The sequence below is a fragment of the Phalaenopsis equestris genome, unplaced genomic scaffold (genome assembly GCF_001263595.1).
Source record: "Phalaenopsis equestris unplaced genomic scaffold, ASM126359v1 Scaffold000002, whole genome shotgun sequence".
Lineage (NCBI taxonomy): Eukaryota > Viridiplantae > Streptophyta > Magnoliopsida > Asparagales > Orchidaceae > Phalaenopsis > Phalaenopsis equestris.
The window spans coordinates 29,494,967-29,519,432 of NW_018164444.1; the positions used below are offsets into that span (position 1 = coordinate 29,494,967).

A 24,466-nucleotide genomic window follows, 5' to 3' on the forward strand; every position below is an offset into this window, starting at 1 on the left:
AGTTGTATAATATGTACAACCCAACTTGAGGGAGAGCATTTGAAAACGTTAATTTGCATTAAGAAGGAATCTATTTCTTTTTTTAGAATATATTTCGTTAATTTTATTTCCTTTATTAGATATTTTGTTTGTCCTATCTTTCTTATATTGAAAAGATTCACATTTTGTTTCCTTTCAGTATAATATATATGTAGCAAAGTGTAATGTATGCATGGGTAGAGCCAAAAATAAAATTCTTTAAAAAATTCTCTACTCTGCACTAGCACTCGAGAGTTTTCGAACGACTGTTATACTTCCAATGATGCTTTGAAGAAGATTAAAATTTGATTCAAGAGCCAAACATCAAGCATTCCAGTCTCCATATGGTAGAAAGGTATCAAAACTTTATGATCTCAAAGACAACAGAACCTTTTGCTTCACCAGATACCATCTTTAATGAAAATATTTCCTATTTTCAAGGCCTATCATGAAAATATTTTAATGTTTCGGTTTGGGAAATAAGTTGATTTTCACTAACTCTTTATGATTTTTTTGTAAAATTCAACCCTAGCACTATTAATTTCATAATGCTTGAAATGCAGAAAAGCCCAAAGAGTGATTTTTCGACTGAATTTAGTAATGTCTAATACCATACAATTATTTAAGAAAATATAATAGTATGATCAGCAAGAATACTCAAATAAACTTACAGCTCTAACAAATAAAAATACATACTATATAGATAGAAATTCTTACACATTTCATGATGCATATTTCGAATATTAAGCGACATGCATGTGCTATTATTACATGTGCATTATTACCAATACCAAAATCCAAACAAACTAAAATCATTTTTATCATGAAAACATTATGCAATGGCTATCGGAATCTCTGCGGATCATACCTACTTCAACGTCGAATAAATGGCAGCCAGCAAGAATAACCATGGCATCCATGAAACGGCCGGCGACAACATTACAGGTGCGGCTCCATAAGCTTCCATGACGCCAGAAACAAGCTGCATATTATCAAACGTTAAATTATAGGGGCATTAACATTTATACCACGGAATTCTTATGTATTTACATATCCAACAGCTAAATTTTGCTTTAGTTACATTTATACCCCGCAAATCTTTGTTATTAAATCAAAAATATCACCTTTACAAGTAAAGGTAAGGTGGAATGTAAGCAAAAATTGAAGTTCAGGTGTTAGATATGTAAGTGCACATATGAATTGAGTGGTATGTATGTAAATCTTCCTAAATTATAAAGCTGATATTGCAGTTTTGTAAAATAACAAGCATGGTAGAAACTGCTCTACCTTCAAATGTAAGCAGGCAATGACTGCACCAGCAAGCACAAAGGCCTTTCTTGGCCAACCAGCACAAAACTTATATCCTAAAAATTCAGTTGTGCAAAAAGATTGAAGAAAAGTTCTATTATTTTCTGTTTGGAAATTCATTTGGTTGTCTGAACAATTATTGTTCTGGCTTGAATGAAAGAAAGAAGCAGATCTTTCTGCAGAAAAGCTGTAAATTAGAAGAAATAAAGGGGTGATAATGAAATACATGAAAGGCAGGGTGATTGTCATTGAATCAGGAATTCCAATCCATTCGCTCGTAGTTTCGCCGCTTGAAGTTCGCATTCTCCAACCAGACAAACATAATTCAAAAATATTTCCTTTCTCCGAAGTCGCGTGACCCCAAAACCATGGCATTGTGAGTAAATAAAGAAGGTAAATTACCATGGCATACCATAGCTTCTTAGTCCTTGAACCCTCCATCAAAAACCACAGTAATCTGAAGAGAAATTTTCTCTGGTAGAAGGAAGGAGATGAAGAGATGAAAGCTGACATAGCCCACTTCTGATAAGATGAATTTCTCTCCATGAATAGATTCAGGAGCTTTGGAAGGCATAGAAGCAGTACAAGAAAGTAAATGTTGCTCCATTTGAGAAAATAAAAAACTTGCTCCCACTGCAAATCAAAAACCAAAAAAGCTAACAATGAAGATGAAAATCCGGCTGTTTTACCTTCGACTGAAAATGGCCTCAGTTCAGTAGCTGTTTGCTCGCCCTTAAAATCTATCACACGCACTTGCAGCCAATAGCGAGTCGCAGAGGCACTCACATAGTTTTCCGCATTCCATTTGGCATGATAGAGAGGCTTGCCATTAGAAGAACCCGAAGCAGGCTGCAGCGGTATCTCCTCCATCAACTTGACAGCTCTCCACGAGTCAAAAATATTCGCAGTCACATTAATGATTCGTTGAACCGAGAAAACCAGAGCATTTATATCATTTCTTACTAGCTGGGTATGCTCCTTAACTCTACTCATGCTTCTCGAATCCATAGGATAGGTAACGAGGATAGAAGTCTTGAAGCCGTTAGGTGGCTCGCTTATGCTAAGAAGCTCCATATCCAGAAACGAAACATCCCCTCGATCAATGGCAAGAATTCTGATAAACCTAAATTCCTTCCAATCCCCAAGTTCCCATTCCCAAAAATGAGATAGTGCTTTAAATGTATGCAGCCTCCATAGCTGTTTTCCGAACTTTGAATGAAGGTGGCCACAAATGTATGCAGAGATAGAATGCCTTGCAAAAACCGGTTCATATCTCTCTCCTGTTTCAGCTGAAGCTGTGAAAGACATTGGGAAATGGCCGAACACGACTTTAGTGACAAAAGCAACAGGATGATTATCCCAGTACTGAAGTTCAGCTTCAACAGTGTGAATCCTGTTAGCAGATGGATGGCCAAACAAATTTGATGGGCCACGAAGTCCAATTCTCATTGTGTCATCTATACCCAAAAATATATATCTTCGATCCTCTCCCTAGAAAACCTTTAAGAATAGATCAGCTCCAATGTTACAAGCAGGAGCAGAGGTAAGAAACCAAAAACAACAGTTTACATCAATCTAACTATTTGTTTTAAAAGCAATATCAAGAAACTATTCACCAAAAGTTTCTTTTTCTCATTTCTCATTCCATCAACTATGCCATATACTAACTTTTCAGTTTTGCATTCATATATAATTTAAATTCTAATTAGTATAATCTCATGTCAATTTCAATTTTAAAGTCAAAGTTTAACACTTGATTAGGCATAAAAAATTAATTCTAAGGAACATGGCCTATTAAAGAAACAGATTCTGATTTGAAGCCATTCCATATGGATTCATATTATAATTGCAAAATATATTCAGCATCTTCTATATCCTTAACGGAATATTAATGAACTATTGTTTCTTCAATTGGATCAACTTTCAATATTAACACGATAAAGCATAATAAATTAATTCTGATGAACAGGACCTATTAAAAAAACAGATTCTGATTTGAAGCCATTCCATATTGATTCATATTATAATTGCAAAATATATTATGCATCTTATATATCCTTAACTGAATATTAATGAACTATTGTTTCTTCAATTGGACCAACTTTCAATAAACATGATTCTTATATCAATTTATACTTTATATGCTTTAAATGAGATGCCACTTCGTTTTCTTTATGAATTGAAATAAGTGCATCAATCCTAATAGAATGCTTGTAACATGGCTCAAAACACAAGATTTAAATAAAGCCTTGAATAATTTTTTCGATTAAATGTAAGCTTAGTTAAATCCTCAACTCTCGCCAAAGATTGTTGGTGAAGCAAATAAGAGTAGCAAAATAATTTAAGATGTGTAAACCTCGCATAATATTCAAACACCAATTTTTTTTTAAAAAATTATGAACTTGATAATGGTATTCATGTCATTATTCAACAAATGATAGATAATTTTCTTTAAACATATGTTTCATGCTTCATGTTGATTTTATTCCATTTCAAATAATCTTTCAAAACATTCATCCCAATATTTAGCAAATGGTAGATAATTTTCTTCAAGCCTATAATTCATGCTAAACCATGTTTTTAATTCACTTCAAAAAATTTGTCAAATCGAGTGAGCATGTATTATTAATCATGTTTCAACAGCTTCAACATTACAGGATTCAAATAAATGATTATGTGCAAATTCTTTCAAATCATTGATTTATCATGAATTTTTTTAAAGATCATACCCCAAATTTAATGCATCAAATATGGGGATGTAGTTTTAAGCCTACCATAATTATAAAGTGTTTGTTTAGAACCATAAGCTAATTGTTCCTAATTAATTGCATCATTTTAATTGATATAACGCCACCAAGCACTGGGACCAATTTGATGCAAGATAACACAAGGTTAGATGCGACTTACATGATTCATAGTAGGCTTGCAAGTAAAGAAAAACTGAGGATTCACAAATCACATGACACCAATCAATCTAGCTCACTTTCTATGAAATAGCTATCTTCAACATTTATTAATAATAATTAATAAAAAAGCACTATTAATAAAACCTGGATCATAATATCCAAAACTTCTAAAAAAAATTAGAAACAAACAAAATCAAATTGATTTTCATAAAACTAGATTTATGGCACGTCACTTTTTGGCCAAAATCAAGAGCATAAAACTGAATGGTAACAAATTTTATAGAAGAATAAAACAAAAAAAAATTACTACAGGAAATATCATGGCGCATACCAAAACAAAGAGATGAATTCCGAGGAAATCAAGTAGTTACACTTGTACCACACATCAATGAATCAATTTGCGCTCACAAGTCACGATAGCATACATTGAAAGATAAATTTTAAACAAGCCAAAGTTGTGAATTAAATGCCTCATACCAAATCCTCATAGCCTAGGTTAATTATTGATTTTGGCATATGAACAATCTAAATTTAAGTCTAAATTAATCCTAATTAAATTTCAAATTCCTCAAAAGCAATCGACCCTTCAATTTAATTTGAAATCACCAACTCAACAAAATTATAATCATTCGTGCCAATCTCATAAACTGATAAAGCCGCAAAATTGCCCCTTACCAATGTTGCATGAAAAGCGACCAAGGGTCAAACCCAATGCAATACTATGACTATTGCATGTCAATAATATGTGATTCAAACTCCAAAACACTCACTTTTTTTCTTTTTTAAATACAAAACCAATGCTCACATGAAAATTCTCGCATCACAAGTGATTCAAATAAACCTGACTTTTAGGTTAAACTTGTCCATACAAAAGATATATGCTATGCAAAAATCAGAATTTTCTGTCTTGGACTTCAAATGTAAGCGCATTTACATACTCATAAGTAGAGTTGAGATTTCAGCTCAAAGATCGCTCAAAGATTGAATTAGTTTTTTACTCGAATCAAACCAAAGAGTCCATCCATTAGCCAATTTTTTTTGTCACAAACAAACTTTTGAGCCATTTAAAGTAAGGCCTAGACAGAATCAAGCTTGCCCCAAATATAATAATATGTATATTTTTAATTTTTCTATGTGATTGTGGATATTATACAGAAACATAAATTAGAATTGAATATTTTTAGAAATCCAAAAAAAAAAGGAAAGATAAATAATTTCAAGTAGGCTCAATTCAAATTCTATTCTACTCAAGATCAGGCTTATTCGAGTCAAGTCAGCTTGAAAACAAATCAATTTGATCCACTAGTACATCTTGAGCCAGCTTAAATATATCCAAGTTTATTTCAAGTATGCAATGTTGGCAAATCAAACATCGCATCCTACCTCGTCTCTTACTCTCTCACCCCGAACTCAACTGATATATAACAAGAGAATAAGGTTGGCTGACCACCTATCATCCCAATATCTTGGGTGTCAACAAAGCGTATTGAGTCTGGGAGTGTAGATAAGAGGAGGTGAGTTATTGGCCAACGAACTCCCTCCCCTTGCTCTCTCTCTCACACATAATCATTCACTGTTTTCCCTTCGTTTTCTACATAAAAAGAAGATAGTCAAAGGTAAATTAGTTACAAAATCACCACATGAGCTGACATCAAACAAGTTCCTGACACATTTTAATGGAATCCTAACAAAAGTAATCTAACTAAACTGCATCATAAGTAGACCTGGGCGTTGAGTGGGCCGGGTTTAGCGTGGGACGGGTTTATTCGGGCTATACGACTAGTCAAAGCAGGCTGGGGTTAGGCTGAGCCGCCATGAACTTTAAAAGAAAAGTGATGCTTATACCAAAAAAAAAAAATAATAATATCTTTAAATTTTTGTCTCAAATCATGTTGTTTTAATTTAAAATATTAAAAAATATATACGTAATATGAACATTTGAAACACAAAAGAATGTGCGACAATACTTTAAAATTGGTTTTAAATGTAAGAATTTTTCTTATACACTTAAGTGAATTAAATAACAAATGTATACACAAGATTTTAAACTGAGAATATCTCGATATGTAAACACAGAGTTTAATAAAATATTACACAAAAAAAGAATTTACAAACATAATACTCATCAATTTCTATTTAATTACATATCTAACACCTGGGCTTCAATTTTTACATATTTGTCATCTTGTATATGCATGAAAGTTTACTTCATTTTAAAAAATAATTAAAAGTGATAATTTTATGTGATATAAAAGATTTAGTTGGTATTAATATAAAAATAAAAAATTATGGCTACATAAAGAAGAGAAATGAGAATGAAATTAATCGCCTCAAAAGCTTGTAATCGCGAAATATAATTATGAGACAAGGTCAATGGGCAGGTCGGGCTTGGCGCAGTTCAGGCTCGTTCGGGCTTTGACTAAGTCAAAGCAGGCTCGAGCTGGGCCGGGTTGGCAAAAATTTATCTTTTTCATAGCCAAGCCCGCACATTCTAAACGGGCTTATGGTGAGCCCGTTGGGCCGCCCGCCCAATGGCCCGGTCTAATCATAAGCTTGACTTAAATAGTTGGGTGGATATAAACATTGACAAATTTGCACCTTAGATAAAATATCGAAAATTCCCTTGCAATTTACAAAATAAGAATAAGGCGACATTTTTTGAAAAATTTTGCAATTGTGTACGCTTCCAAAAAATGACACTTTGAATGGGTGTATACCCAGATTCTCAAAATGTCAGCGAAGCAGATGTCTCATGAATTTTTCGAGTAATTCTCTTAATTTATGACTAAAAAAAGTATGCAAATTCATCTCTCAAGCAGAAAGTTAAATGATAACTGATCGTCAAGGAAAGCACCAGAAGCCTGACAATTACTGCGTGAAGAAAAATTAAAGGGAAATGTACATTCACAGCACACAATTCTTATGTATTTAAATATCTTAGATCTAAGCTCTCATATTTACATAGTATTTTGGTGCTTTAAACTATACATAAAAAGGTGTATTTTACTTTTAAAAAGTGATAATAATACTAATTTTTATGTGATACGAAAGATTTGAGTGATGTGGGTGTATAAATGAAAGCTTAGGTGTGAGATGTGTAAATATATAAGAATTGTGTGCTATCTATGTAAATACACCAAAATTAAAAGGACCTACCACAAGAGATATACTCTGAATGGTGCCAAGCCTATTGAACTGTGAACTGATACTATGAACGGAGAAGAAATCAAGTGTGCTTCCAACATAAGGAACGCCATATTTGTCATGATTTCCTCGTATATCAAATATTCTTCTCCTCTCTAAACCACTTTGCTTAACCAGGGCATCCATTGTGTCACTGTATTGAATCCACTCTGATTCATCCTGCCTTGTGCTCGTTCTTTTTTTGTTTTTCGCATCTGAGTTCATTTATAGTTTTAAGCACTTAAACATCTCTTTCCAAATATACATATATACATATACATATATATATATATATATATATATATTGCAAGTAAAATTTGAGGATAGAAAGCTGCTTAAAAAGATGTGAATTTACTAAAGAAAAGCTAAAGCAAATGGCAAAAGCAAAGCATGAAATAGGGAAAAGGAGCAAATAAGATTTTACATTTCTCTTTTGATGCTGAAAAGCGAAGTTAAGACGCATGAAATAAATAAATCAAAATGTCTAAGAAATAGAAAAAGCTTCATCATTAGACAAAAATTCACCATTTTAAATTTTAAAATGCTTACAATTCTTCCATACATCTTGCACGGCTGACGATGGTCTTGAAGCTGAAGGGTGGGTTGTTTTATTGGCTTTGAAGATTGCTGTTCACTTAAAGTGGAATTACATTATTTGTGAGATCGATTCCTTGCAGCTACTTAATATAAGATATACATTTTGGACAGAATTTATGGAATTTCAAGAAATTTGCAAGTTGTTTGGCAGCACATTTTAGAGAAGCAAATCGGGTTGCTGACTGGTTAGCTAAAAGAGGCGCATCTTCTTCTTTTGTCGCCACACACACACAGACATCCATCCATGCATGCATGAGTAAGTCCCCTATGGTCCCGGGTTCGAGACTCGCCTCTAATAAAGAACATATCTTTAACTAGGGTGGATCACAAGTATATCTTCTGGTCCACCTTTAAATACACACACACATACATACACATACATTTACAATGCCATTTCAACATTTTGAATGGAATGTCATGTCAATAGGTTTGAAAAATGCCCCTTCTGAATTTAAATCTATTATGAATGATATATTAAAATATTATTTTGAATACATCATTTGCTTATATTGATGATGTTTTAATATTATGTAAAACTCTTGAAAGACGCATTAAGAATTTAAAAACTTTTGAATGTATGATACAACAAGCTAGATTAGTTATTTTGCATTCAAAATTCAAATTATTTCAGACTAAAATTTGATTTTTGGGACAATATATCTAATACTTCTATTATTTCTATAAATAGAAGTATTGAATTTGCAAATGAGTTTCCTGATCAAATTCTAGATAAAAATCAGCTACAAAAATTTCTAGGAGAACTAAACCATGTAGTCGGTTTCTATCAAAATTTAGCAGTTGATGTTGCTCTCTTGTTTAACAGGTTAAAGAAAAACCCTTCTCTATGGACAAATATCCATATTATCGTTGTCCAAAATATTAAACAAAGAGTTTAAAAACCTACTCTATTTAACTATTTCAAAAAAAAGACATTTTGAACAAAAAAGTTTAGAAGTTCCCTCAAAACCGAATGAAGTAGTTTTACTCAAATAACTATAATTATTGAACATTTCACGGGAAATGTATCAAACCACAGAGAAAGAACCATGTCTCTTTTCTAAAAAGCAAAGTGTCCTTCACTCACTCAGCTTAGGTACAAAGATACCTTCTTATCTCCAGTTATGATGCTATCCGATATCAATTCGGTTAACCAGAAATAAAAATTTATCAAAAGATTGCCTAATCTAATCACGGAAAAGGTAAAAAGAAACCTTTGAAACCCACAATGACATCTTTACATATGTAAATCTAATAAATACACCTGTTAAAACTGGTCCTGACCTTTGCGTTAATATTAAGCTTAATAAGCAGCTCAAAAAAGAATAACTCACCAAGAGAAAACAATTACGTGAGTTCTGTTACCAATTTGCTTTCGATATTCCTAAAATTGCTCCATCACAAAAAAAAAAAAAAGAATTATTCCCAAGAAAAAGAAATGGAAAAAGAAGTCTTCTAAACATATAAAATTTTCCTTTTCTAAACCTAAAAAGAAAAAGGAAGAAATTAAATGTTGAGACTAGGTCACTATCCTAACCATTGCATTACAAAGAAAAAACTTACGTAAAATCGACAAACCACTACATCAAACTCTAATGAAGCTCTTGTTAACTGACTCAAAATCCTCTTCATCTGAGAAAGTAATTTATGAATCTTCTTCGTTAGAAGAAGAAAATCAAAATTCTTTAAGTTGTTGTCAAGGTTATAATAATTCACATTATCATAAAAAATATTATCGAAATGACAAGATTATTTACCCTCACAGATCAATAGAAAGAAGAAATTATAAAAGTTCTTCTACAAATTGAAGATATTTCTACCAAAAAAACAATCTTATACTTTTTCAACAAAAAAGATAAGAATAATATTGGATACTCCTTTTCTGTTGCAAATAATACATATTTAAAAAACTGAACAGAGTGGCATTAGTTGCACTAATTTTATAAAAATATTACATTTCATTTCATTACTGATCCTCAAGAAGTGATTATTAATAAATGAATCATATTAAATTTAAATCTTTACAAATTAATTATTTAAAAGAAGTTTATGAGAAAACTCTAAAAGCTTAACTTAATTCTAAAAATATTCAGTTGAAAATCTCTAAACTATTCAAAGATTTTCAATAAAATATTTGCGAAGAAATTCCCATTTCTTTTTAGAAAAAAAGATCTATAGTGTTTTCCTGTTGTATATTGAATGGTTTCATGAGATAAATATACCAACTAAAGTAAGATCTTGTAAAATGAATAATTCATACTAGCATTATGTAGGACATAAATTTCTGATTTATTATCTAAAGAGTTAATAAAAAATCCTTATTCGCCCTAACCATTTACTGCATTTATATCATGAATGCAACAAAAAAAAAGAAAATAAAAACTAGGTTTGTAATAAATTAGAAGCCGCTTAATAAAGTCCTTAAATGGATTAGATATCATATCACTAATAAAAAGGACTTAATAAATTATATAAAGATCGTATCTTCTCCAAATTTGAATTAAAATATGGCTACTAGCAGATTCAATTCAAAGAAAAGAATAGATATAAAGCAACATTACAGTATCATTTGGGCAATTCGAATGGAATGTCATGCCCTTTGGCTTGAAAAATGTTTTTCCTGAATTTCAACATATTATGAATGATATATTGAATAATCACTTTGAATACATCATTATTTATATTGATGATTCTTTTGTGTTCTCTAAAACTCTTGAAGAGCACCTTAAACATCTAAAACTTTTAAATGGATAATCCAGCAAGTTAGATTGGTCATTTCCACCCAAAAATTAAATTATTTCAGACTGAAATAAGATTTTCAAGGCACAATATATTTACTACCTCTATTATTCCAATGAATATAAGTATTGAATTCTAAAATAAATTTCCTGATCAAATTCTTGATAAAAATTAACCACAAAGATTTCTTAGAGCCCTTGACTATGTAGCCGATTTCTATCAAAATTTAGCAAATGATATCGTTCCCTTAATTAACAGATTAAAGAAAAATCATCCTCCTTGGACACAAATTCATAATATTTCTGTCCAAAAGATTAAACAAAGAGTTAAAAACATTTCATATTCAAAACTTTTTAATCCTGATTTATACCAAATAGTTAAAATGGATGCCTCTAACTTAGGTAATGGAGACATCCTAAAACTAATTAATTCCACTAAAAAGGAAGAATTAATTCATTTTACTTTTGGTAAGTGGAATTTTATTAAAAAAAATATCCCAATATTAAAAACGAAATGTTGTTCGTCGTGAAATATATTTCAAAATTGCAAGATGACATTTCACTTTGTATTGAGTGTTCTTCTGTTATGTTTTACAGAAAAATGTAAAAAAATTAGTTTAAAAAAAAAATTTTGCCGCATGACAAGCACAAATATCCATTTTTTATTTTGATATTGAATATATTAAAAGTACATTTAATTCTCTGCCTGATTTTTTAACATGAGAATTCTTGCAGCAATCCTCGGGGGTGGATCACCCCCAATCAACACCAAAATGTCGTTCTCTAATCCAAATATCAGAGGTGGTGTTTCCTCTCACGGAGGGAGAGGAAGTTATTGTTAGGTATGACTCATATCTATAGAGTTGGAGTTTCTTGGTGAAGAGGTGTGACTCCTGGTGAAAAAGAGTGTCTCTTGAAATAAAGGGGGTTAGGAGGAGCGAGAGCGTGATTGTAATTTTATCTGAGGGTTTGTATATGTCTATATATATGTGTAACTCTATGGGATGTATTGTAACTTCTCTGAAATGGTGAAACCGCTGCTCGCTCACAAGGACGTAGACAATTCTTTGTCGAACCTCGTTAAATCTCTGTGTTCTTCTTCTAATTTGTGTCGAAACCTGTTTTTTTCTTCCGCTTCAATTTTCTCAACAATTTGTATCAGAGCCTCGTTCGAGGGAACAGGAGGAGATCGACGCAGGAAGAAGATTTGAGAAGGAAGTTCGGGCGATTTTGCAGGTTTTGCGGCAGTTCCTCGAAAGGTTCGACATCAAAGTGTACGCGACAGTCAGAAGCAGATCTTTCTACGAGAAGAAAGATAGGACCAGATTGTGAGTTCGTGTGAGTGCTTCGCTGAAAATTCACAGAGGAAGGGGCGAACCGCTGGAGGGAGTTATGTTCGTGTTATTGGAGTTCGCATGCGTCCATCGGCGTTCGCAAACTGAAGGAGTGCTTGCGTTCACGACAAAGGATTAAATCGCGGCAGGCCAGGCAACGCAGAGTTCGGCGAGTCAGGCAAAGGAGTTGCGTCGGATTCGTGAACAGGCGGGCCATTCGCGAGCAGGGTCCTGGCGAGTCGAGCGAGTCGGGTGCTGGGTTCTGTGAAGGAGGCTTTGCGTAGGATTTTCTTCGCTCGGTTTCGCGAAGGAGGGAAGGAGAAAGGCTGGGCGCAGGCCTTTCGCAAACAGGCGGGAGAGTTCGCTGCAGTTGCAGGAAGGATAATCACGCTCTTCAATTGGTGGTAGCGAACAAGAGTTCGCAGTACCGTGAAGGGGAGGAGAAGGGGAGGAGTTCGACAGGTTTGGAAACAGAGGCTGTACCCCACGAACAGGAGCCTTATTTTGCGGAAAATCTGAGAAATTCGATCAGTTAAATTTGTCGGTTCGTCGCAGGAGATATCAAATTCGATCAGTTAAATTTGTCGGTTCGTCGCAGGAGATTTTGCGGGAGTTCGAGTTCGGCAGGGTGCAGGAGGCGAGCAGGTACGATTATTTCGTGAACAAGAGTTTCGTGGAGGTATTCCTCAAACAGGTGCGAAGGGATTCGTTGCTCGCGGAAACAACAATTGGCTGAGGTACTGGTGCGAACAGAAAAAGTGCTTCGTGGGAAAATTTGATTCACGAGATTCACGAATCACATCACAGGAGAATCGCGGGATAGTTGCTGCATTTGACAAGGAAAATTTCAGGTTACTTTGAATTTATTTGCGGAGTATTTTCTTTTATTTTTCGAAGCAAGGCAAGAAAATACGGTGCAGGATTAAATTTCAAATAGCAATATCTGGAGCAAAATTCGAGATAGTGAAGTTCGATGGAACCGGGAACTTTGTATTGTGGCAAACAAGGGTAAAAGATTGGTTGGCACAACAGGGGATTTTGAAGGCTTTGCGGATTACGAAACCTGATAATATGGAAGATGAAGATTGGGAAGAGTTACAACTTCGAGCGGCAGGTAACATACGTTTATATCTCGCAGATGATATTATGTATCATGTTATGAATTTGAAATCTCCAAGAGAAGTATGAAAGAAATTGGAATCTCAGTTTATGTCCAAATTTTTGAAGAATAAATTGTATCTGAAGCAAAGGCTGTATGGGCTGAAGATGCAGGCTGAAGATGTATGGGCTGAAGATGCAGGCAGACACTGATTTGGTTCAGCACTTGAATGTCTTCAATCAAATAATCACGAATCTGACACGCCTTGATGTGAATATTGAGTATGAAGACCGAGCAATGATTCTTTTGTGTTCATTTCCTACTTCTTATGAACATCTGGTGACTACTCTTACATATGGGAAAGAAACAATTAAAATTGATGAGATTACGGCATCATTGTTGGCTCACAACCAGCGGAAGCAGAATGCAGAGGAAAGCTCTCATGGTAATTGTTTATATGTTAAAGGTAATCAGGATCTTGAAAGCAAGGAGAAGAAGGAGAATTCTGGAAGGCAAAGTTCCAGGTCAAAGCCTAAAGGCAAGAAGATTCGTTGCTTTAAGTGCAAGGAACAGGGACATATGAAGAGAGATTGTCCAATGCTCAAGAAGAAGACTCGTGATGTATCTTCCAGAGCTGTGAATATGGTGCAGAGTGACATTACAGATTACAGTGATGGTAATGCGCTTTCAGTTACAACAACTCAGTTAAAGGATGGATGGATTCTTGATTCAGGATGTTCTTATCACATAACACCTAACAGGAAGTGGTTTACTTCATACAGGTTATCTGATTCTTATTCAGTCTATTTGGGTGATAATAGACGATGCAATATTGCTGATATTGGTAAAGTCAGAATTAAGATGTATGATGATACCGTTAGAACATTATGTGATGTCAGACATGTTCCAGAGTTAAAGAAGAATTTGGTTTCCTTGGGCACTCTACACAGAAATGGTTTCATTCCTAAGACAGATGAGGATAGGAAAACCATCGAAATTGTTAATGGTGCACTGACTGTGATGAAAGGGAAGATCACTGTAAGTAACATCTATGAACTGATAGGGAGTACAGTTCTAGGTGGAGATCGCTCTGTTGAATCATATGGTGAAAATGCAATAGTAACTTTGACCAAGACTTTGATAACTTTGACCAAGCCAGGTTAGATGGTTTGGTTGCCCAACCCACTTTGGTATAAAGAGACTCCATGAGATTTTTTTCTCCTAAAGGGCAGGATATTCACAAAGTGGAGATTTTTTCTCCGAAAGGATTGGATATTCGCAATGTGGAGATTTTCTTCTAAAGGGGCTGAATATTCACTAAGGTGGAGAATTGTTTGGTAGGCGCATATACCGGGTGATACATATCTCCTAAGGTGTTGGATATTCGCCAAGGTGGAGAATTGTTAAGTATGGCTCATATCTAGGGAGTTGGAGTTTCTTGGTGAAGAGGTGTGACTCCTGGTGAAAAGGAGTGTCTCTTGGAATAAAGGGGGTTGGGAGGAGCGAGGGTGTGATTGTAGTTTTATCTGAGGGTTTGTATATGTCTATATATATCTGTAACCCCATGGGATGTATTGTAACTTCTCTGAAATAGTGAAACCGTCGCTCGCTCCCGAGGACGTAGGCAATTCTTTGCCGAACCTCGTTAAATCTCTGTGTTTTTCTTCTAATTTGTGTCGATTCCTGTTTTTTTCTTTCGCTTCAATTTTCTCAACAGTCATATTACTGATTCCACTACTGCTTGCCGTCTAATTGAACAGTACGAATATCTTTATAGAAAAGCTCTTGCTCGTGTTTCTAATATAGAAAAGTGAGTCATCCTGCACTAATCCACTTCTTCCCTTAAAGAAATTGTAGTCGCTGAACCGATTCATGTTACTAAACCAATTAAACAAAATATTATTGACATTAATCTTGAGGATGATCACATACATAAATAATCCAAAAGTTTTATTTGAATGATATTTGGGAAATAACTTATTTTCTTATAATTCTTTCACAAGAGAAACTAAAGAAATTTTTAATTCCGTGTGACACTTCTGAGCACACGAATGATAACACAACACGTTTAGTATCGTACAATAAATGTTTTGTACAAAAGATTATTCATCATAAGGATTGGAGTCTAATTTATTCAAAGAAAGACTAATTTACTTAATTGTAAATTGACAACATAAAGTTACAGTTAACTACTAGATTTATGTCCAAGCAATGATGAAAGTCTTGTTTCTTATAAATCATTTACAAAAATATTATAGATGCATTATTATAACTAAAAAAAACTGTTGGTGGAGAACTACCAGTTTGGTTCTAAATATGACGAGGATATTTCGGGGCGAATCATGATATTCTTCTCGAACCCTTAAAATATTGTTATATTGAATGGGTTCAGGTTTTTCCTAAAATGAGAAGTATTAGTACGAGAAAATTATTACAATAGCAAAATTTAATTTATTTCTTTACAGATTGTCAAATTTCATTGGTTTAGGCTTAAAACTACAACCCTGAGAAAGTTTACATCCAATCATTTTTGTTTGTAAATAATATATTTTTTGCTTAAATGGTGGACCAGATTTAATGTTGATGAGAAACTACATGAAATTATTACTCAGTCTACATTAGCAACACCTGCTAATGACGGATTATTTAAAGAAATTTATGAAGGTATTCATAAAACCTACCCGCATAAAAGTGAAAAATATATCCAGATACGTATTAAAGAGATCCATCAAGAATAATTTCAAGAATTGTTCAAAGCTCCAATCTTTTTTTTTAAAAGTGATGAGAAGCATGTCACTTGACAAAGAATCAATGGCCGATAATTATGATGAAGACAGCCGCAAAGGATAAGCAGCCTAATTGATGAGATGGCAACAATGAGAGACTTTTTATAAAGTTACTTTATGAAAGTTATTCACATTATTAAGATACTTTCTTAATTAGAAAGAATTTTTTTTTATAAAGTAAAAACACATTATTAGATTCCTTCTTGCAGCGAAAGAAATTTAATTAATTATATAGTATTTTGTTTGAAGTTTGGTGTTTGAGTCCCTTTCTATATTAAAGACTCATTTTTTATGCTTTGGAATGCTCAGTTTAAAATTTAAGTGATAAGTCTGCCTCTCCATCTCTTCCCGAAAGTAAAAGCTTTCAACGTGTAAGCATTTATGTTTAATAAATTTCTAGTTTTAAAATATCTATTTTTTTCCTGGGCTTATCTGGAAATAGAGAAACATGTACATACAGGATAACATAACTACCAGAAGTATTCTTTCATAATAACATTGCTATCAGTCAAGTATTACAAATAAATTTTCAGTTTTTCATGTGTTTTTATTTGCCTAGGTTATCTGGTATCAGAGTCATGTCAAACTAAAAGGCCTGGGGGAGCATAAGTTTTTATAATAATGTTCTGCACAAATTATGTAGATGTTATGACAATAGTTAGATCTTCAGTGCTCTTATAAATCCTTGACTATTAATAATGTTATTATGAAAGAAGACATTTGCTAGTCATGCTATCATGTATGCACATTTTTCTCTTTACCCAAAATTTATGAGTTTTTCGTCGCATTTAGCTGTAAGTCCCGCTTATTTATTTGAAGGGCAACAAATCCAATATTATATTGATTAAACTCAGAAATTTTTGGGATAAACTCTTCTATAATTCTTATATTGAAGTGGTATATAGTCTGGAAACCAGAGAACACAGAGCTATTGGCTCAAAGGAGGATAAAATCAACCTCACTTTTTTGTTATAAGAATGATGAGTACTGTTCGATACATAGTTGTTTCAATCTTGTTGCATATATTATATCATTACTTCATTGTGTTGTAGAATATACTTAAGATAACTCATCCATTAGAGCCCTCTTTGCTCTCAATATGGCTTCGTCTTCAAATTCTAATATGAATTTTTCTATTTTGATTAGAGCCTCCTCCATGAGACATAGTCAATTAATTAAGAATGTTGAAATGACAGAATACTCTCTTAATGAGGAAGATTTAAATAGATGGTTCATTACCAAACTAGATAAATCACTTATCTACAAAATAGAAAGCATTGATTTCAAAAGAAGAAACCCTATTGAAACTATAGAACAATCGATCACAATATATCAGTTAATAAAATAATCTATCTGTCAACAGAAGAAGAGCCACATATTAATATCCGAGATTTCAAACATATTCATATAGGTCTCATTCAAATTGAATCCAAACCACTCACCTTAAAAGGTTTAAATACATCACTACTTACTCTCTTGAGAGATGATATACGCCTCAACTAGGCTCAGTCTCTCATGAGCGTCATTGAAACTAATCTGTGTCACAGGCCCGTCTATTTTAATACCTTTCTTAATTTAAGTTTATCTTCAACAGATGTCAACCTCTTCGAAGCCATCAAACTTCAACTGTAGTTACATGGTTATGATATCCTCCCAGGATCAGAAGCCATAGTCTTAGTGTTTAAAATTCACTTTCGACCCTAATACTAGAAAGACGATTCATAGGATTTCTCTAACGACGTTTTGACGCACAAAGCCATCTCCTCTCATGAGCAAGGGACCTACGGTCGCTGCTTCGTCTCCTCGCATACGCACTAGAACGCAGCATTTCGTCATTAGCACCTTCTGCTAGACTACGACTAGATGTTCCAGTTTTTCATCTCTTCCGCTCAATCAAATCACAATCTTCTGTCAAGCAGTTCCAGCAGAACAAGTAGTAGAACCATTCAAACAGATCAAACGCTACGTCCGAGCGCCCCATCCAAAGTTCTCATTTGATTTCTTCTGTGGGTTTACAATAACCTCGCGAGTCATCCGCTCTTCTTTCCTCTTTGATCTGGGAAGGGTCGATTGAAATGGAGGATTTGCTTCCTCCTCAATTTGCTAAAGCGGAGAACGATTCAAATTGACTTAGCCGCCATCTCACGTGTTGTCAACCCCATAACCTCTCGCCTAGTGTTGAACACATCAAAATTGAAAGCTGGGAGCCTCCCTCTAGCTTCTGTTTGCTCGTCCAACCAAGCAGTTGAACTAAGGGAACTCCTCTGGCGGTTGTTCAAGGAGAGAGTTTCTTCATGCAGGCTTCCGTCAAACATGAGACCAACTCTATAGAACAACCAAAGAACCAAAGAGACAGGGAGGTTATATGGCAGGTTGCACGTAAGATTAACTCTAACACTGAAAAACTCCTCGGAGTTATTTGAGATTGAGAACAGCTGCATGAACTACGACAAGGAGAATTGAGTTTTAGAATTGAGTTTTACTCAATATTTCAGCGCTCTCACGCGTTGTTGTTTGTTAACTAAATTTGTATGAGGTTTATTCCTGGAAATGTTCTAATGACTTTGTCTTGTATAAGAAAATTATTGAGCAAAAGGGGCCATTAAGTTTCTTCTTGGCCTCAAGAAAGATCTAGATGAAGTCAAAGGAAGATTCATAGAAATTAAACCCCTTCATGCCATCTGGGAGGAATTTGCAAAAGTTCAAAGGGAGGAGAGCAAAAAGAAATTAGCAGATAATCACATCACATCTTCTGTTGAAGCGTTGTATACTCACAACTCCTTTCAGAACAATAAACCCAGAAAAGGACGATTGTGATGTGATCATTGTAAGAAACCTAGTCATGTGAAGGAAACATGTTGAAAATTACATGAAAAACATATAAATTGAAAGGCATCCAATGGAAAACATGATAGAGAGATTTGTGCAAATACTGTCGTCACAACTAACAACAATACAGAAGCCAGTCCATTTATTAGAGAGTAAATTGATGCATTGCATAAAATTTTAGGTCATAATTACAGTTCTTGATAAATATCACAATCCTCTACGAGCAACCGACGAATCTATTAGCACGTCAAAGTATCTTACCCCATGCTCTAATTGCTCAAAGTGTTAAACTAAAATTTTGGATAGTTGACCCCAAATCCACATATCGCATAACGAGAGATATCAATGTCATAAAAAATTACAACCTATGCATCAGTCATTCTGCAGTTCAAATAACGGATTATTCATTCTCTCCATTAGCAGGAATCAGATCGGTCGAATTGACAAAGGATCTTCATCTCTACTATGTTCTTTATGTTCCAAAATTAGACTACAATCTCAATAAACAAACTTACTCGTAATTTAAAAAGTGTGACTAAATTCTATTCCAATTTTTGTAGTTTTCAGGTAGCGGGTTCGGGGAAGATGATTGACTGTGCAAAGATACATGATGGTCTATATATGATAAAAGAAAATAATCTCATCGGTATACAAGTTTATTTGACAAGTTGTATTTCTTAGTCTACTTCAACTTTTGTCCATCTAGTTTCTAATTCCAAATCAACTTCACTTAAAAATCAAGTCATCAAAATTTTGCTTATATTGAAAAATATTTTCTCATCTTTTTAACAATAAAAAATCTTTTTAACAATAAAAAGTCTAATTTTGTCGAGGTGTGTTTGAGATGGAATAAGGTTTGAAGAATTAATTTGTAATCCCTTAAATTAAGGGAATTAGAATTAATTTGTAATCCCTCAAATTGAGGGAATTAGTTAAATAGTTTCCAGATTTAGGAATGAGTCAGTTTTCTATTTTTTCTCCTTGTAATCTCCTATATAATACCATGTATTATCAATTCAAAAATAAAAGGAAATACAAAATTATTTTCTCTCCTTTCTGATTTATCACATGGTATCAGAGCCAGGTTCCAAACCCTAGAGGATTTTCCTGCTGCTATTACCTATATCCCCTTGCCGCTGATTCCTTTGCCACTCCAGCTGATTCTTTTGCCGCTGATTTCCTGCCGCTGTTACATGTATCCCCTTGCCGCTGATTCCTTTGCCGCTGATTCCTTTGCCGCTGACTCTTTTGCCGTCGATTCCTTTGTCGTTGACTCCTTCGCCGCTGATTCTTTTGTCGTCGGCGCCTCCCTACAGGAATTTTAATTAGATTCCCGTCTCTATGTACAGGAATTTCAATTGAATTCCTGTTTCTATGTCATGAGGCCTCCCTACCCAGCTGGTTTTTTTTGTGCAACCGGCTATTCTTCAGCCTCTGTATCTTGGAATTTTTTGGGGTTTCGTATTCTTCTTCAAGCAGCCTTCATTGTTGTGTTTCTCTTCTTTGGGCTTCCTTTTCTGCATATTCCAGCCTTAATTGCTGCAAATTTCTCTTCCCCGCCATGTTAATGTCCGAAACCACTATCTCCAGCAATTCCAACACTTTCGAATAATCCAATGTGGTTCAAAAAATTGGAGAGTTGTAGAATATTCGGGCATCCAACAGGTTCAATGGGAAGAACTATCTCAAATGGTCTCAAATTGTCCGCACACACCTAAAGGGCAAAGGGAGGCTTAATCACCTACTTGGAACCGGACCAGAAAAAAAGGATCCAGCCTCTACCGCATGGGATGAGAAGGATTCCATGATTATGTCCTGGCTATGGGATTCCATGGACCCAAAGATCAGTGACACTTGCATGTTCTTGAATGCCGCAAAGGAAATCTGAGACTATATCAACCGAACATACTCAAAGGCTCGTGATGCTGCCCTTGTGTATGAAATCAAGAAAAAAACCAGAGTCACCAAACAAGGAGACAAATCTGTCACAAAGTATGCAACTCTATTGCAAAATCTTTGGCAGGAACTAAATCACTATCGAGTAATTGAGATGAAATGCCCTAATGAAACTGCTACTTCGAAGAAGTTCATTGAGAAGAACCGGATATACGATTTTTTGGCAGGATTGAATTCTGAATTTGATCATGTTAGGATCCAAGTTAGGTAGGATCCAAATCCTCGGCAAGGAGGATACACCGTCTCTAGAAGAGACAATCTCATTAATCCGAGCAGAAGAAAGTCGAAGGAATGTCATGCTATAAACACATATTATGGATGGATCAACCTTAGCAGCAAAAACAAATCAGGAGCAGGAGAAGTCGAAGCATGATCTGCCTAAACACTCGGGGAAAGATAACCAAGGGAAGGAGAACAAAGACAATCTTTGGTGTACTTATTGCAAGAAACCAAGGCATGTTGGAAGCTGGATGGTAAACCTCCAAGCTGAGAATGGGGCAACCGTGGGGGGCAACAAAGGACTCAAGCGCATATGGCAGAGCAACCCAATATTGAGGAAAATTTAGCAATAGAGGGGTTCAACAATGAAGAAATTGAAAAGTTGAGAAGCTTGTTGGGATCTCTTGAGAAGTCTTCTGGAGCATGTTCGATAGCTCTTTCGGGTAAAACTGTTTGCATGAATGTTTTAGACAAATTCTATACCAACTCTTGGATCATAGACTCCGGAGCTACTGATCATATGACCCCCACATCTCAACTCTTCCACACTTATACCCCATGCCCAAGTAATAGAAAAATTATCATGGTCAATGGCTCTCTAGCTACCGTTGCAAGGATTGGAGATATACATATCACACCCAGCTTTATCCTTAAAAACGTTCTCCATATACCCAAACTGTCAACAAGCATTGTGTACATTCAAAAATTGACTCATAATCTCAAATGTTAAGTTATTTTTTTCCCTTCTTATTGTGTTTTTCAGAATCAGAACTCGGGGAGAAGGATTGGACTTGCTAAGGAAAGGAGCGGTCTTTACCACCTTTAACCATCCCAGAAAATTAGGAGCAATTTGTCTTTCATCTCTCCATAGTTCCTCGAACAAAGATGTCATTTAGCTATATCACTTACGTCTTGGTCATCACTTTTTTAAGGGTTTTAAATATAATGTTCCTCATTTATTTCAATGATTAAATATTTTTTATTTTCATTGTGACACTTGTGAATTAGCAAAACATTTTTTCTATTAGCAATAAAAGTATTTCTCATCCTTTTCATCTAATTCATAGTGACATATGGAGTCCTTCCACTATACCTAATGTTTCTGGGGCTCGTTGGTTTGTATCCTTAATTGATGATTGCACCCGGGCTACATGGCTCTTCCTTCTTAAATAAAAATCTGATGTTAGCACTGTTATACCTAATTTCCATTCAATAGTTCAAAATCAATTTGGGGTCAAAATAAAAGGCTTTAGGACAGACAATGCTAGAGACTACTTCAATCAAATTCTATCACCTTACTTTACATCACAGGGGATTATCCATGACTCATCATGTATGGACACACCCCAACAAAATGGGGTAACTGAAAGAAAGAATGGGCATTTACTCAACACCACCCGAGCCTTACTATTTCAAGGGAAGTCTTATTGGGGAAAAGCCGTTTTTACTGCCACATATACGATCAATAGACTTCCCTCCTGTGTTTAGAAAACAAAAGCCCCATAGAGGTCCTTAACAGCTTCTACCCTCACTTCAGAACCTCAAATGGTCTCACACCCAGGGTATTTGGGTGTACTGTCTTTGTTCATGTCCACAAACAACATAGACGGAAGCTAGACCCCAAAGCCATCAAATGTGTTTTCCTCGGTTACTCCTCCACTCAAAAGGGATACAAGTGTTACAACCCCTCTACCAAAAAATTTTACATCTCTGCAGATGTCACTTTCACAGAAAATAAACCCTTCTTTTCCAAGTCCTCTCTTTAGGGGGAGATTTCCATGATGAAAGATAGTACTTGTGAGCCCTTTGAACCACTTAAAACCCTTGATCTTCCGCATGAATCAATCACATCTGAGTCATCTGATCCTGAACCTGTATCATCTCCTACTCCAACCAGTGTCACTCACGATTTCCCAAGATTTCCTCAGGTGTATTCAAGGAGAAAGGTCGTTCCTGAACTGACACAAATCCAAGAATCTGATCCACTTTATTCATTATCTCACTATGTATCTCTTAAACGTCTATCACCAGCCCACAAAACATTCATTGTGAGTTTAAACACCATTGCCATTCTTAACAATGTGTCTGAGGCATTGTCAAAAGGGGAATGGAGGGACGCTATGAAAGTGGAACTGAGTGCATTAGAAAAGAATAAAACATGGGAGATCGTTGATAAACCGAAGGAAAAAAACATTGTTGATTGCAAGTGGATTTTTATATTGAAGTACAAGCCTGATGGATCCCTTGAAAGATATAAAGCAAGATTAGTAGCCAAAGGGTACACTCAGACTTATGGGGTGGATTATCAGGAAACTTTTGCTCCAGTTGCAAAAATGAACATTGTGAGAATCCTATTATCATTGGCTGCTCACTTCAATTGGCAATTACTACAGTATGATGTTAAGAATGCATTCCTCCATATTCCTCCATGGTGACCTAAATGCGGAAATCTACATGAACATCCCTCCGGGATTTGAAGGTGACATAGGTAACAAAGTGTGCAAGCTGAAAAATGTCATTTATGGGTTAAAACAATCTCCTAGAACATGGTTTGACAGATTTGCAAAAGTCATGAAGGAATCTGAGTATAAACAAAGCCAAGGTGACCACACTCTTTTCATTAAACATTCAGCTGTAGGGGGAGTGACTGCTCTTTTAGCCTATATGGACGACATCATAGTGACTGGAAATGATGAGAAAGATAAGCATGAATTAAAGCTGAGACTAGTAAAAGAATTTGAAACAAAGGAACTGGGAAAATTGAAGTACTTTCTTGGTCTTGAGGTGGCATATTTCACACAGGGGATCTTCATATCTCAGCAGAAGTACGTGATTGATTTATTGGCAGAAACAGGAAACACTGGGTGTAAGCCTATCTCTACTCCAATAGATCCAAACTATAAGTTGGGAGAAGCTAAAGAAGAATCAGCTGTGGATAAAAGAATGTACCAGAGATTGGTTGGCAGACTCATATACCTTGCTCACACTCGACCAGACATAGCATATTTTGTAAGTATGATCAGACAATTCATGCATGATCCAAGAGAACCTCATCTTCAGGCTGCCTACAGGGTACTGCATTACTTGAAAGACAATTCGGGGAAAGGAATCTTGTTCAAAAGGAATGACACTCTTACTCTGGAAGCCTACACCGACGCTGACTATGCTGGCTCCCTAATGGATAGAAGATCAACTACAGGATATTGTACTTTTCTTGGAGGTAACCTAGTGACAAGGAGGAGCAAGAAGCAGAATGTAGTGGCAATGTCATCTACGGAATCAAAGTTCAGGGCTATTGCTCAAGGATTATGTGAATTACTTTGGCTGAGAATCATTTTGGATGATTTGAGAGTCCAATGGGAGGGTCCTATGAAGCTCTACTGTGACAACAGGTCTGCTATTAATATAGCTCATAATCCTATCCAACATGATAGGACAAAGCATATTGAAATTGATAGACATTTCATCAAAGAAAAACTGGAGAAAGGGAAAGGGT

The 24,466-nt window shown here is 35.0% G+C and overlaps 1 protein-coding gene across 3 annotated transcripts in view; it reads right to left on the reverse strand.

Moving 5' to 3' along the window:
• The window catches only part of LOC110021169 (putative metallophosphoesterase At3g03305), a 46,319-nt gene that overhangs the window by 4,203 nt on the left and 17,650 nt on the right, over positions 1-24,466 (reverse strand). Inside the window, exons 2-4 of one of the 3 annotated variants that reach the window (XM_020719561.1) lie at positions 7,389-7,630; positions 1,306-2,817; positions 887-1,000 (exon numbers count right to left, since the gene is read on the reverse strand). In XM_020719561.1, coding sequence (XP_020575220.1) covers positions 887-1,000; positions 1,306-2,817; positions 7,389-7,630 — 1,868 coding nt within the window. Of the gene's footprint in view, positions 1-879; positions 1,001-1,305; positions 2,818-7,388; positions 7,631-24,466 lie in introns of those variants that run through there. The other 2 variants (XM_020719569.1, XM_020719578.1) reach the window with 2 other exon arrangements.